This window comes from Thunnus maccoyii, chromosome 18 (genome assembly GCF_910596095.1).
Source record: "Thunnus maccoyii chromosome 18, fThuMac1.1, whole genome shotgun sequence".
NCBI lineage: Eukaryota > Metazoa > Chordata > Actinopteri > Scombriformes > Scombridae > Thunnus > Thunnus maccoyii.
The window spans coordinates 5,304,259-5,320,454 of record NC_056550.1 but is presented as its reverse complement, the minus strand read 5'-3'; the positions used below and the strand labels follow the sequence as shown (position 1 = coordinate 5,320,454).

Below are 16,196 nucleotides of genomic sequence, written 5' to 3'. Positions count from 1 at the left end.
CTGTAGTTTTGGTAAAATGACCTCAAACTTGAATAGTAACCTTTAATGTGCTTCAGTTTCACACCATAATTCATTTTGTAATGCTTTACAATTATTCATTTTGGGATTTATTAATATAACTACATGTGTGCTTTATATTGTATTGAACATATATGGAAATATATACAATAACATTATGTGTACTTGCATCACACATAGTGTATGTAAGGCTCACATATTATTGTATTAAATGTAGTATTGCACTTCCATGAAGTTGGGAGACCTTACAAGAGACAGATTTAAAAAAGAATCAAATCAAAATCAAAATCAAAGCAGGATATCTTGAATTTTAGTCCTAGAACCCCCTGATCCTACACTTCCCTTAATGCAACTTGATAGTCTTTGATAGTCTTTTTTTAGGCACTTCCTACCTGGTAAATGTCAACATCTTTCAAACTCAGTCCCCTCAGTTCACACAAGCTTTCTGTTACAAATTTAAAGTCTCAAGCCCAATGCGACAAAGACACTTTTTTTTTCACAGGCTGAATAGTATGTGTAAAATTGTTGGAGTGCCCCTTTAAAATGTATTTTTGTGTCCATTTTATTAGGACCAACTTTATTTTACTGATCTACATCTTCTTTCATGTAATCAATGTCATGGTTATTTCAAGGCTAAAATCTCATTTTTTGCAGCATCAAGATAGTATTGTTAATTGAATTTTGATACTGTGGCACAAATAGAACAAATGAGAATCAATAGCTTCTGTGTCACTCCAGTGGGTTGTTAGTATTTCTCAAAAACAAGACCACACTGTCCTTTCCTCCCTTGGTTGTTTTACTGCAAGTTGGATTTTGTTTTTTGTCATTGCAAATATCTCTGAAAGTTTTCTCCAGGTGTAAATGGAGCTACATTTGCACCTGGAGAAAAGTGTCCTGTTTTGTGCAATCCAGCAGATATCCTGGCCAAATTCTAGGTGATTTACCAGCATCTAAGATGTAATTATTAATAGATATAACTCGAGAAAGGGTGTTTCTAGTATTTTGTCCACTCCCTGAGGAAAAAATAGAGTTCTTTCTGTTTGAGTAATACTAAACTGCTGCTGAGGAGCTGAAGTGTGTATCCTCACATTGATTTTGACTGATTTAATTTTCCTCTTGTTTTCCTTTTGTTTAACCCGATAATCCTGATTTTTCGCATGAAATGTGCTGTGTTTAGTTACATGTTTTTATTGATTATTGTCTGTCTCTGTGGCTCTGTCTGTGCTTGTTTTTGAATGAGTGGAGATCCTGCTTGGGGTGGTGAGTGTGCATATTGGCATGAGTGCATGTGTGTGTGTTGTATATCATAAAAAATGGAAAGCTGTTGGTGGTTTCACTTTACATACTATGTGATTGTAAATAAATAGCTGAATAAATAAAACGTTTCCAAACAACGACAGATGGTTCAGTGGTTTACATGGATTTACATGCACGCACGCACGTGCGCGCGCACACACACACACACACACACACACACACACACACACACACACACACACACACACACACACACACACACACACACACACACACACACACGTGCTATAATACCCTCATGTGCAAACACTTTCATTTGCACACAAGCAGAAAGTCACACACACACACACTGGTAGAATCAGTTAAATGCATCATGTAGGGTTAAAGATATCATAGTCTTTTGAAAAATCCATTTGAACCATAAAATATTTATCTCTCATGTCAGGCCTCAGAATGGGATTAAGCCTCATAATACAGTTGTACTGTTACACAATGTTACAGAACTGAACCTTTTACTGTAATTTTCTAAGGGTATCTAATCCTCCACCCTTTGATTACTGCTGCCACTTGTCCCAATAATCCAATTATGAATGTGAAGACTTTTTCTTGGCAAACTGCAGCCTTCATATTCCAAAAGTAACACGGCCTTCACTGATGATTTTGATTTTAGTGAGGTTAGCATGTGGGCATGTGTGTCCTGATTCAATGCGGCGAGTGAAAGACTGGATTAACAGTGTGTCCTCTTTAGTCCTTGTCTCACGCAGTGAGCCAAACATGTGAGGCAGGAATTAGAGAGGAGAGAGAGAGAGAGGGTGGAGGGATGTACAGGAAACATAATTACCACAGACACTACACCAATCCACTGAGGAAGCTAACAGAAGAGTTATTTTGTGAAGATAAGAAGAGAAATTAAAGGATCCTTGTTGGTGGCATTCTCTCTCTCTCTCCATGAACTGGTCTGATGGCAGCCTCTCCTAGTTCTGATTATGCAGTGTCTTTGAGGCTATTTACACTTGGTTTTAAAATGCATTACAGTGATCCCAACACAAGTGGGCAGCCGAGAGACATTGCCGTTCACACCTGTGTCTATCATGTGTCTCCAAGGTGTACAGCTGACCACTTGTGTTCAGACTTTGTTTCTCCTTACATCACTTATGCTATAAGGTAAAAGAACCCTGCACACAGTTAGTATGTCAGTCTGTCGCCAAACAACTGCCAGATTTGTTTTACATGGGCTAGATAAGAAGACAAAAATGTTTCAAGAAATAATATACATTTATGGGCTATTCAAACTGTTGAGATTGGCAGGAGAAAGTCATTTGGCGTCAGTGTGCTGTCACCAAAACAACCACCATGTCTTGCATTGATGATGTATTTTCTTGTTATGTCCTTGTTGGGGATGCATCAGGACACATTAGCATTTATACTACAAAAGATATGTGGTCAAATGCGTCCCAGACCACCTCGGCAAGTGGCTTGAGTGATCGGATCACAGTGGGTCTTGGTGGTCATTTACACTTTATTTAGCATTGTCCACTTGTGATCCGATCGCCCAAGATGCATTGTAAAACCAAACAGAGTCTTTGTCCAAGTCTACATCTACATCTGTTTCTTCATGTAGAGTGCAAGGGAAATATGCCTGTGATCATCACTTTCTTTTGGACATTTGTAGCAAAGACTTTTGCTACAAGAAATATTGGCTGGGAGAGCTCAATCAGCTGAGTGAACTTGGTCTCCTATGCACCAGTTGTCAACATCGAACTGAAACATGCACTTTCTCTATAAATGCACTTTAATGCACTGTGCTGCTAACTTTTCGTTCTCTTTCTCTTCTGTGTTTTGTTTTGGGGTTTATATGTTTTTATCATTTTCTAAGAGAATTTTTAGATATATATATTTATCCTTTCTGTTGTTGTTGCACTGCTGTGGGCTGGAAGGAACAGCATATTGCTTTTTTGTGTATGCAAGTACACAAGAAAATTACAATAAACTGAATCTTGAAATATATACAGTATATAATAATCAATATTTTATATAATTACAAAGTATCAAATGACCGTGTGTAATGTCAGAGGAGTCACTCATAGTGATGAACCTACAGAGAATTATCAGTGACTCAGCTCCCCTCTTCTTTATAGCAGGTTTCAGTTCATTGTTTAGTTGTCTGGCCTGGAAGTTTACTGTTTTGGTTCACTCATAGCTTTGTTTTCTGAGAAAAAGCTCTAAAAACCCACTGTACACTATCTGCTCAGCACCAGATGGCAAACAGACACAGTTAGAAACTAGCTGGTGAACATAGCGGAGCATTTAGCAGATAGAGCCAGATATTTCCCTCTGGAGTAACAAGTTCAACATATCAACTTAAAGATCCAGCGTGTATAATTTAGTGGCATCTAGTGGAATGGACTTGGTAGAAATGGAATATAATATTCTTAAGTATGATTTAATTAGTGTATAATCACCTGAAAATAAGAATCTATGTGTTTTTGTTACCTTAGAATGAGCCCTTTATATCTACAGAGGGAGTGAGTCCTCTTCCACAGAGCCCGCCATGTTGCATTGCCATGTTTCTACAGTAGCCCAGAATGGACAAGCCAAACACTGGCTCTAGAGAGGGTCTTTCACATTTTTTGTGAGTTTCATGGTCACTGTAGGTTCTCCTACACACTTGGAAGGGAAGGGTGTGGGGAGGGGTATTCATCTGGTTGCAATCTGCAACCTCACCACTACATGTCACTAAATCCCCCACACTAGTCCTTTAATATTCTAAGGTTAAAGTATATCCTCCTATATATGTCAGAAGACGCTTGTATGTTTGTTTTTACCAAATAAAGTCTAAGTCTTCAAATGAAGTGGATATCTTCCACATTTACAAGCTTTTTAGTCAACAATTCCTTCTTTATGTCTCAGGACTGTGTGTTCCTGTTCAGCTGCAGTGAAAGAATCATAACAAAAAGAGGGAATTCGACACAAAAAATACAGAAAAAATGAAAAATATTGACTTGATTTGACTAATTTGGATGGCTGAAGCCTAACAATAGCTCCAAATAAAATGTTCAATACATTTTTGCACAAAATGAGGGCTTTGGATTTTGTACCATCTCCCATCCCCTACACTGAAAGTACATCATGAAGGGATCTCTTAATGGCCAGTATGAACATGAGGAATGATTTCAGCAAGAAAAAAACATCAATGTGTCAATGGGCACCTGGCTATTGTTTTAGTACAGACTTGAAAAATTGTGAACCTATCTATTAAGTTCCACTCTACACTTCATATGCAACCCCCTTGCGATGCCTCAATATCCCACAGGGGGGCATGCATGGCACACCCCCGGTTTGGGAACCATTGCTTTGAACCAAAATGTAAGTATATCAGTTGTTGATTTTCTAAAGCTGCCGTTTGTTGTAAGCATGGGTCATTACAGCGGAAAATTCAAAGCAGTTGTCAACTGACTGCGGTTTGACTCCCTTGATGTTATCACAGCATATATCTACATATACCATCTATATTGAGTACAGCAGTTAAAAACATTGATTACCAATCTTGGAGAGCAAAAAATTATATCTTGATTTAGTTCAACTTGTTTTGTTTGATGTAAGTCCACAACTTCAAAATCACAGCCAAAAGAAAATAGAACAGTGACAAAACCAACTCAACACCGTGTGTATGTCGTTTTATTATCAATACATGTTACCAAGAAACATTCAATATCTATCTCACACACAGTCAAAGCCCACAGTGTGGCCCTGGCACAAGAAGAACGTAAAGAGGAAATGTGTGGTTCCTCTGCTCTGCTGCTGCTTCCCTTTTTATCCTATCTATGTGTTTTTGTGTTCTCTTTTCTTCTTCTTTTTCCCCTTTTACTTCCAGCGACCGCCTACCTTCCCTTTGCCATGGCCCTTTTTACTGTGAGAGGGAGAGAAAGGGAAAGAAGATGTAGTGATGAAGGAAGCAATAGATATGATAGAGACAGAAAAAATGTCCATCTGCAGTTTATCATATTTTGTATAAGTGTAACCACTCACAATTTCTGAGCATGTTGGATTCTGTTCAGCAGCACAATGATCTGTAAGAAGCACACAAACAGAAATGAGAGATAACACAGACAGATGATAATTATGAATAATGGTAATTATATACTCATTACTACTGCAGTGACTAATGTTTCTGGTGATGATGTTTTCTGTCAAGTGTGTTGAATAAGATATTAGATGTCTCTCAGTCTTCTTGCTATATACAAGACAATGTAATGTAATATTATTTATCATACAGTAGCTCTGCTTAGATACATTGAGGAAAATAAAATCAATTTAGGGGTCATGCTATGATCCCTGTTACATCTAAACGTTGCTCTTTAAAATGATATTTTCTGGGAGCTGTAAGCACAGTGTGCAGAACGTTTGTCTGACTTTTCTGTTTGTTTTTTGATCCAGTGCCTGTAGAGGTTTTTTGTATGTGTGTGCTCTTCACTAGTTGTTGATATCACAGTAATACCTCATATTTCTGGTGCTTCATGTGCTCCATGAAGTCAAACTTCTCAGACTCCAGCTGGTAGATCCAGTTCCACATCTCCTGGGCTTGTTGCCTTGGAAACACAAAGAGATATTTTTGGTGTTTATTTTGCTAGTTTGCGGTCTTTGGCCAGTAAGTTGTCATAACTCACTGGTTTTGGTCTGGTTCCCAGACTTCCTTTATGCTGAAAGCAAACAATAACTGTTTCTTTCTAGTAAAATTTCCCCCTCTGAAGTATTTCCAAATTTTCTGCTATAATTCTGCTGACTAAAAATACACCCTCGCCTTTTGGTCTGCAAGGTCCTGTCTCCCTTTGTTGGCATCGTGGTGCAGTGTTTTGCTCCAGATTGCAGCCATCTCTTTGAAAACGTTTTGTTGCAACACTGGATTAAATTGATTTGTTACATTAAGTAGTCTCTGTTGAATTCAGTGCTGCTTCTGTGTAACCTTACAACACAAATGCACAACATGGCCCAGATAAAAATAAGATGTCAAAGCTACATTGCCTCACATTGTCCAGAGGAAGAATAGGATGTTTGGTTTCCTCATTGTGCCTCTAACACTGTTGACACATGCTATCATGCTCCCTCCACTCTCTGCCTGCTGCCCTTCCTCTCAGGTGTTGTGGGCTACACCCTCTTCATCCAGTCCCTGCTACTCTGCCTCCCAGATGTCAGTTATCTGTATGGAAACAGGTCTGCCTGATCAGCTGATGTAATTTGCTTCAAAGCATCTTCCTGTCGCATTTCCTGTCAGTACCCTTGAAAGGGGAAACCAATGAATGCAGTGGTCAAAATGAACCAACTGAACCAAAGAAAGGATCAAAGCCTCAGGGCAGAAACTGGTTACAAAGAAAAAACAAACTCCTCATTATTTCAGGTAGAATGTGGCCTGGACAGTTACCAGGACATGGCTTGTGACTTCCCCTGCCAGAGGATTGTATGACCTCAAGGAAGGTTACATGTTCTCAAAAGAGCCAACTTCAGTTGCCAAAAGCATGGCAGGCTTCTGCCACTGGCACTCAATGTCTGTACAGCAAAACTGGCCAAGACTGCAGCATGACTACATTTGAAGTCTCCTTGGGGACAGTCACAGGTGGTAGATTGAATGCCATCAGTTCACACCTGATAAATACATTTCCCCAACAACTGTATTATGTGTTACGCATTTAACATTAATAACCTTTTAACTACCTTACCTTACTTTGACTAGATTATGTCAAGAATGCATTATGGTAGAGGACAAAACTCTGATGCTGGGTCTAACATTTGATGGGTAAGATATATTTGTCACTGATTCAATCATGATAAAACTGACCATGAAATTAAAAAAAAAAAAATCAACATTCAAATATGTGAATACAGAAAGAATTTTTTCTGGTTTCTTTGATGATATAACATTATGAAAACGATTTATTTTTAAATAGAATACATGGCAGGGGTTTCAGGATTGGCCACAGTGCAGGCACAATTAAGCTAACACATTTTTCTAATATCATCTTGTCTTTTTCCTGCACTCCACCATCACAGAGTAAAACCTGTCTCTCATACTCTCCCTGATGAGAACATACAGCTGACACTCAGACAAACTACTACTCTTCTAACATGACCTCTTTCTATACATTTTCAATGGTCTTCAAAAAAATGTAAGATGGTGTGCAACAGCCATATCTGGCTTAGGGACCAATCAACAAATCCGCTCCCACCAAGAGCCGGGTTCTGCTTGAGGTTTCTACCCGTTAAAGGGGAGTTTTTCCTTACCGCTGTCGCCAAGTGCTTGCTCATGGTTGAATTGTTGAGTCTCTGTAAATTAAAGAGCATGGGCTTGACCTGCTCTATGTGAAAAGTGCCCTGAGATGACTTAAAATGAGAATCTTACAAAACGGGTCTTAAAAAGGCATTTTTATGGTTACATGATACCATGTTGATCGACCTAGGCTAAAGCTGCATGTCCCAAAAGAATAAGCATCCTCACCAGTTTATGACCCATGTAGCAAATTTGGATCCTGCAGTGTAGAGATAGTTAATCCTATAATATATGATAAAGAAAAATAATTTATTTTGTTCAAACATAACCCTGTTTGGCTGCTTAGCTTTCATACTTGTTCATGTTTTCAAAGAGTATGTTTTTACTCTTAGGAGAAAAAATGCAAACCAAATGCTGTCTCGAGTAACAGCACTCAGGCTGTTGTAGTATAACTTCCTCAAATCCAATAAAAAGCAGGACAGAGTGACCAACATTAGCCTAAACTCAGCCAGACCTGACAAACTAATGTGGTTACTACTGTTAGATTAACATGCTAATGATTGCAGCTTACATGAAAGCAGATAAACACACTTTTTTAATCCATTACCCTTTTGCTCTTGTGTTTTTGGCTTTAGAAAGGCTAAAAAAAAGAAACCACCCTCTTCGCTCTATCACAGTTACTACAGACCAATGAACACAACTTTGACATGTGGAGAAATCCAAAGCTTGACAGGTACGGTTGCTTAGCAATGAATGGACAAATGCATTTGGGGGAGGGGTTCAGCAAACTGTTGATTAAATGAGAGAGCCCCTCTTGAATCCATCCTTGTTGTTATGATATAAATCTGTAACCTAATGAGCTGACCCCCTCATGATTTCACCACCTTTCAGACTTTCAATACCCAGTTTAAGCTTCTGTAACTGTGTAACATCATTGGTTAGCTGTCTGAAATACTACAGGAAGAGACTCACCTGAGTGAGTCCTCCCTCAAATTTTCAATGGCTAGCGGCTGCCGCCTTTCAGCCAGAGTCTTCTTCTTGATCTCTCGGCCCGTCAGGCGCTTGCCCTTCCTTGACTCAGCCTGGGACAGCAAACACACACAATCCTCTGTATCATCATCATCATCTCCTCCTCATCATTTTCATCACTACTGATAATAACAGCAGCCTCACCTTGGCCAGGAAGCCTCCAAAGTTCGCTCCCATGCCTGACAGAACTTTCTTCTTCTTGGCATCATCATCAGCCTTCCTCTTGGCTTCCTCTTCCTCTTTTCTGTGACGCTCCTCCTGATAGATGAAGAGGGATGAGGTGATGAATAAAAAAGGAAACCATGTTTTTATGTTGAATTGTATTTTTGTGCACCTGGAGGGGAGATTTGATGTTGTGTTGTATATGTTTTACACATTTGTTCACTAAATATATAAACTGATAGATATACTGGTTTTACATAGCTTGAGAAAATAGAGAAACACAACTGTACAGTATATATGAACATTTGATGAATTTTTGTAACATACTAGACCAGCGTATCCTTGAGATATAAAAAATCTATTTTTTAAAGGACATAATGATGCCTCTTTAAGGCTTTGGTAAAGTATAGTAAATAATAATATCACTGTGCAGACTAGGTGATAAATTCATATAGTTTTGTGTGTGTATGTGTTACCGCAATCCTGTTCTGTCTGTCCTTCTCCTTCTCTGCTCTAACCCTCTGGATCTCAGCTCTGTCTGCCCGACGGCGCTCCTGATGGAAAGCGAAACAAAGAAGCCACACAGCCATGAAACAAGATGTCATTAAAGGTATATTTTAGCACCATTCGGATAAAAACTAATGAAATTACATTCCAGGGGAGACCTTCAAGTCTCCTTTTTATTTTTTTTCTCAAAATAACTCAGAAAAAAATTGTTTGATGATCAACACCCTTGCTCACATTCATTCTGCATAGTTACATTCAGTAAAAGCATGTTCTCTTATTGCTGGCCAATTTCTGTTTCCACTCAATCAGATGCATATTGTCCCATTTATGTTTCTACAGAGATTTTAAACATCAACTTTCTTGTTGGGAAGTGTAATATCTTAGAGAACTTACGATTCTTTCCATGAGACCAATAAGTTCTTCCTCATCCTTCTTCCTCTGCTCGAAGTGGACGTCGATCAGAGTATGCAGCTCCAGTAAGTCCTTCTCCATACGCTTTCTGTGGATGTCCTGGTGGAACGAGGGAGTGTTTATTTCCATTTGGGCATCTCTACACAAACTGATTTGGTATGATTTAACTAAAATTGACCATAGAACAGAGAAAAAAAATAGTTTTAAGCCTACATTTGAAAATCTCAGCAGAGCCTGCCTCTGGCTTGCATTGGCAGCCAATACAAAGACATCAGGACAGGCCTGATACAATCAAACTTGTTAGATCTTGTAAGGACTCTGGCAGCTGCATTTTGGACCAAATGAAGACCTCTTGTTGCTTTCATCGGTAGGCCAGAGAAAAATGTAGTGAAGTAATCGATTCTGGATTTTATGAAAGCCTATTTGGGATTCTGAATCTGAAGGATTTGGTTGCCTGAATTAGATTAAATGGGATGGATCTCGGCTATGCTAGGTATATGAAAACTGCATATCTTGTGACATCCTTGATATGTGGCTCAAAAAGGAAGAGAAGGATAAAAAACTATTCCCAAATACTTGACTGTATAGCTATGAAAAAACATCCATGAAAACTGCTCTTTGTCTGGCTGGACCAACAAGCAACATCTCAGTTGCTGATTGTGTGATTGTGTTGTCAGCACAGCATAGCATAGCATTTATTCTGTTAGTCAGATATGAGCTGAACCAGACAAGTGCTAGCTTATTGAGATCAATAACGTTTTCAGTACACTCTGAGATGGGGTCATGATCCAGTGTTGAAAGGAGGACTCAAATCTGGACACAGTAGGACATGTATGATTAGAATCCATGGCCATTAATAAGTTGTTCACAACTGTGGTTAGTGTGGATTTCAACCCAGACTGAAACTGATGATGAAGACTCAAACTGGATAGTTGACCTTTTCTAAGAGTTTACCCCTACTTGACTTTCTTTCTCCAGACAATTACATAGCAGAACAAAGGCTAATCTCAAACTGCAACACCAATAGCTGTGGCTTCCAGATGATTTATGATGCAGCTGCAACTTTAAAGAAAAGAAAGAAAGAAAAAAGTAAAGAAAAATAATCTGACTTAACCCCCCTTTTCATAACTTACATCAAAATCCACCCTCTCTCCCTCAGGAATCTTTGGAGGGGCAAGTTGAGGCACCATAGGTCTGTAGGAAGTGAACAAACTTTACTGAAAAATTATGTGAGAGTAGTCTAAAAATCTAAATAAGATTAGAGAAACATGACATTGGGCCAAGAAAACTAGAACTACTAGTACAAAATACGATGGAAGAGAGTGCCTGAACATACTTGGGTTTTGGACGCTCCTCCTCTGTTGATGAGAGAAAAAAGATGAGCAAAACACAAAAAAACAACAACATAAGAGTGAATAAAAATGTTTCCCCTGAACTGTGTGAAAGGACAAGAAAATCTGAAAGTTGTTAGCAAAGCTATTAATGTGACTGACAGCACAGCAGTCACATTAGATTCAGTCACACACAGGCAACACTAGATTGAACATTATGTATTAGTTATGATTAAGTAAAAGTGCAAGAACATAATATTTATATCACCAAAACACCTTTCTTACCAAACCAGGATGAACTTTTACACTTCTAGATTTTAACCACATTTAGCACTTCAAACATTTAAAAAAAAAAAAAGTCTGATTATAGAATGTAAATACTTTGTTTCCTACACGTGAGCTTTGTGAGACCGGTGTTAAAACAGTTTGGACCCTTAAAAGACTCTGAAAGTCTGGGAGGATTTACAAGGGTAGATCTGATTTTAATGTTAGATTACTCATTTTAAGAAAAAATGTCTGAGTTAGCCAAGGTGGCACTGCACTTCAGGAGAAAAATATTGAGTTTTACCCCTTTATGGTACCACATTTCTGCTATTTCTCACCTTCCTCCTGGGCGTCTTGATCTGATGTACCAGCCACATGAAGAATGACAGATGGGAGGATGGTAATCAAGCAATGAAGGTGTCATTAAAAATGAGTGAAAAGTACACATGAGGAGAACAAGGGAATAGAAAAGGTAGGGTGGAAGAAAGGAGCATGGAAGTTAAAATGGAATGAGGAGCAGAAGGAGGGAAAGAAGGAAAAATAGGTTCAATTGTGGGAAAGATGAAAGGAAAGAAAGTTGAAGATAGAATATGGAAGTAAGAAATGAAGGTGTATAGAAGCAAAGGAAGGAAGGAGGGAATCAAGAAACCAGGAATTCAAGAGGCAAAAATGGAGAAAAAAACATGAGGAGAGAAGGAGGGAAGAGATGTGGAATGATCGAAAGAGGTCCCAAGTTAATATCTGATACTGCTGAGGAAGCAAGCTCAAATCTATCATTTCCCATCATGCAATGAGGGCCACACTATTGACTGGCACTAGTATGTACCATCCAGTGTGGCTGCATGGAAATGTAGTTTTGTTGAACATTCTGTGGACATTCATTATTACATCATTCACATACAGACATTGTAGATTAGAGTCATATAAATATTTTTCTGAGGTAGAATTGAGGTCATAGGTTAAACCATAATGGGCAGGGCCAAAGAACCATTATGTAGCCATCTGCCAAGCTCACTCACCTCCCGACACCATGAGTTTTGTTGTCACAAATACATAAAAAGCCATTGCCAGTCAGATATTTGTAGTCATATTTGTAGTGCGCTCCAAAACATGGTGGACCTTTGACCTTGAACACTAAGGTTTAAATCTTCTGAGAACTTCTTGTGGAACTGTAACTCAAATCTGGTATGTGCATGTGTATAATTATGAATGTCAGTATACATACAAATGTTGCATCTGCAGAAATGAATAAAACATTGTACTACTTTTAAAGGCAAAACGTGCTCCAAAACTGAAATACTGTTTTGGGAGTTTGTACCTTTAAAGCACTGGCTGCAACAGCAGACAATGAGAAAACCAGTACAATCTTCACAATACTGATAAAGGCGTGATCAACATGGCAATGGAAATGTGCTCAGATATGATATATGATTTTACCTTTATATATGGAAACATACTGTACGAGTAATGACCACTTAATTCACCATTTACATTTGGTATTCAAACACAATACAGGTAAAATACTTTTCTCAGTAGGAACGTGATTTAAATTCAGGCGCAAATAAATTTCTCATCTTCTTCTTCTCTTTAACATATCTGGATATTACTTTCACTTGCATTGGGTCTTGAGGCCATAAATGGTGTTTAAAAGAGTGATTCATGATGAAGTGCTGTCACCCTACCTTGATCCTCTTGCTGCTCTGATAGCCCGGACCAGCACAGTGTCAGCCAATGAGAACGCAGGATAGAGGAGAATTTGATTGGTCAGAGTTAGTTCAGCGTCACCCATAACTCACACAGTTATGAAGAAGAAGAGAGGGAACAACAAAGAAAGACATCTGTGTCTTTTGAGGGACATTTAATCATAATCACAACCATTTTAAAGAGTCTGTTTAAATGTATTTGCAAGGTCCTTTCAACACACTGGATCAGTTTTATCTCCAGACTTGCTATACAACGTTTGCATTGTGGGAGTCCTCCTGAGTTTACCTTCTCCGTCCTCCTCCACCTGTTCAGTCTCCTCCTCCTGCTCAGGCTCCTCCTCCTGCTCAGGCTCGGCCTCCTCCTCCTCCTCCTCTGGGAGAAAAAAACAGAGCGATGATAAGTCATACGCAAAAATAGTGCAGATAAATTAATTTCACAGTTAACTCTTCAATGAATCTTCATGTGTGTTTCTGAGAGACAGATAATGCGTTTAAAAAATATGCACGCATCCTGCTGAAATTACCCTCCTCTGCCTGCTTCCTGGAGAGAGAAGAAACAGAAACACATGATACATGATATTTATCAATTAACATCACAGTTAATGTAATTACACTGGGATGAACAGACAAAAAGCAATGATAAGCACAAATGGATGCTGCTTTACTCACTCGTACTCCTCTTCTACATCTGACATGGCTGCAATAAAGAGAAACAAATGGTGATCAAATCAAAGAAAATCACAAATGAAGCAGAACAGTTTCATATCATTGTAAATAAAATACCATTGGGTTTTTTGTTCTGTTGCTCAGACAAACAGAGCGTTTTTCAGTTTTCCCTTTGACTTTTCATCATTAAATTATTAGTTGTGTCATTAAAAAAACAACTAAATAATAATGAAAACTAATGTTAGTTGCAGCCCTGTTTTGAGGTCCCCAATAGTCCTTCTAAGAGTTTTTTTTTTTTTTGACGAGATCATTTTATTTTTGCCCTACTCTCAGAGTATCTGACAAGATGGTGATGTTGGTCAGTCATTTCAACACTTTGGTCTTAAGCCAGTTCAACTTTGGTGAGAAATTTCTTTTGGCCAACAACTTTGGTCCATGACAAGGTACAGAATGTTAAAATCTAATGACTAGATTTGCGGTTTAAATTACTGGGGCTATTCATAATGTTTTTTATGATCATGGAGACCTCAATGGTCTCTCTTCACCCACAAAACAAATATTAAAACACACATACTGTGAAGAAATACATGAGATGAAAATTCATTCATAGAAGATTTTTTTTTATTTTAAAGGCAAAACATGGACTTCTGGATCTTCTAGTGATGGCTTCAAGACAAAATTTTAATTCTTCTAATTCCCACTACCAGTAAGGCATCCTGCAGGGACCCACTAGGGCTTTAGACTTCTTGTTTTGTTTTTGGATCCTGCTTGTTAATTTCTTGCTCATTAGAATACCTTCAATGTAAGTAGAAGAATTATACTTTGTCAAACATTTCCATGTTTATCCATGTTGTAGGGATGGCAATGTTGGTCCACCACTTTGGTCCAGAGTGAAACAGCTCAACAACTATTGGATGGATTAACATTCATTTTCTCCAGAGGATGAATCCTACTGAGTTGTTGTGCCATCATGAGGTTGACATTTTTTGTTTTTCGTAAAATTTCTTGGCAATAGTAGAATAAATTGCCATTAAATTTAATACACACATTTACATTCCCCTCAGGACAAATTGTAACATCTTTGGAGATCCCTTGACTAAAATAGCACCATTATAAGGTCAAAGTCACAGCTACAAGTGTGGTTGTTTGCCATTAGTCTTGTTGTATGGTTGTAAAGCTTAATCTCTTATTTAAGAAATGTTTCATTACAAAATTATACATCAAGATTTATAGCAAAAACATATGTGCATATACATTGCTTTTTAAGAGGATTGTCTTGGAAATTTGTTTTTAAGATATAATTTTACTGACTAGGACATTACAGATGTGTTAGCTAATATTATACATTACCTATAGATATTGGCTACCTAGAGTAAAATGTTTTAGACCATATCAGATGTTTCTAAAGTATTGAGCGACCAGTGTGATGTTAATGCAGGCTTGAAGGGCTGGCTGTCCATGAGTACGAGAGTGAGCCATCACTAAAAACACAGGTGGCCACAGTCTCTATTCTTCTGTGATTAATGGAAATAGAAACACGCACACACAACCACAAAGAGACAATGCACTCTGAGATGGTTTGGGCTATAAATTGTTCTTCAGAGCTGCCATTGTTCTGACATATAACCACGTAGAGACATGGTGAGTGTGTGCTGACACCTTCCTGGCAGGGGACTTGGGGAGATTGATGGAGTGACAACAGGTGAGAATGTGACAAGGGTTAAACGCAGAAAGAGGAGGGAGAGATAGAGTTACTGTCACTTTCTAGTTTTCCCCATCCATCTCTCTCTCTCTCTCTCCTTTGGTCCTCACACACACTTTATCCCTCTGTCCTGCTGGTTCTGACAAATTAGAGGAATTGTACATGTGGACAACATTAGTGTTGAGAGTCTGTAACTTCTCATGAAAATAATAAACATTTCATCACAAGTTGTTTAGATTTTATATATATGATTATATATGTTTATTGAAATTGAAATTTAACACCACCAGCTTAACATCTGATTTCGCAGTTTGTTTGACATGTTCACTGAACCACTATATTTTTTAAAACCTCAAACACCAAAAACAAAACTTTCTTGTGGGAGGCCGGTTCTATAAAAATCTGATTTTAAACAAACTAAAAATTCATTTAACATCTGACAACAGAGTGTCAGTTGGAGGCTCCTCCAGCTCCACTGCAGTAAGGACTGTTACAGGAGGTCATTCCTGCTCTACAATGACTCCCCTCTGTGCCGAGAAGGGAGTCTCCTCCACTGAGTGGCAATGTACAATGGACATTTTACACTAATTTGCACATTTATAGCAATATCTTGCCTTAAAGTTTAAAATTCTATTTTTATTCTACTTATTTTTATTCATTTAGTACTTTTTGTATAAATATATATTTTTGGTAATTCACACACACACACACACACACACACCTCATTTTGTGTTTCTGTAAGCTTTGTGGGTTGTTTTGTCATTTATGTGATAGCTGCTATAACACTGACATCTATCTATCTCCTTTTGATTATTATCCCTCTACACACTGTCATGATGTCCCATCTTCTCCACTCTCTCCAACTTTCTGTCATCAGGAAGAAT

The 16,196-nt window shown here is 38.2% G+C and overlaps 1 protein-coding gene across 5 annotated transcripts; it reads right to left on the bottom strand.

Moving 5' to 3' along the window:
- Positions 1–4,935: 4,935 nt before the first annotated feature.
- On the bottom strand, positions 4,936–13,301 carry tnnt1 (troponin T type 1 (skeletal, slow)). Of its 5 annotated transcripts, none has more exons than XM_042393032.1 (11): positions 12,924–13,301; positions 11,580–11,600; positions 10,983–11,004; positions 10,780–10,840; positions 9,629–9,745; positions 9,205–9,282; positions 8,711–8,824; positions 8,510–8,619; positions 5,774–5,864; positions 5,305–5,345; positions 4,936–5,185 (listed from the first exon to the last, which is right to left on the bottom strand). In XM_042393032.1, the coding sequence occupies exons 4-11, from the start codon at positions 10,834–10,836 to the stop codon at positions 5,140–5,142; spliced, it is 654 nt and encodes a 217-aa protein (XP_042248966.1). In that variant the 5' UTR covers positions 10,837–10,840; positions 10,983–11,004; positions 11,580–11,600; positions 12,924–13,301; the 3' UTR covers positions 4,936–5,139. The 5 variants fall into 5 exon arrangements, with proteins under 5 accessions (XP_042248966.1, XP_042248965.1, XP_042248964.1 ...); XM_042393031.1 differs by having other exon boundaries at positions 9,629–9,734; positions 11,580–12,941; positions 13,231–13,276; XM_042393030.1 differs by having other exon boundaries at positions 9,629–9,734; positions 11,580–13,301.
- Positions 13,302–16,196: the final 2,895 nt, after the last annotated feature.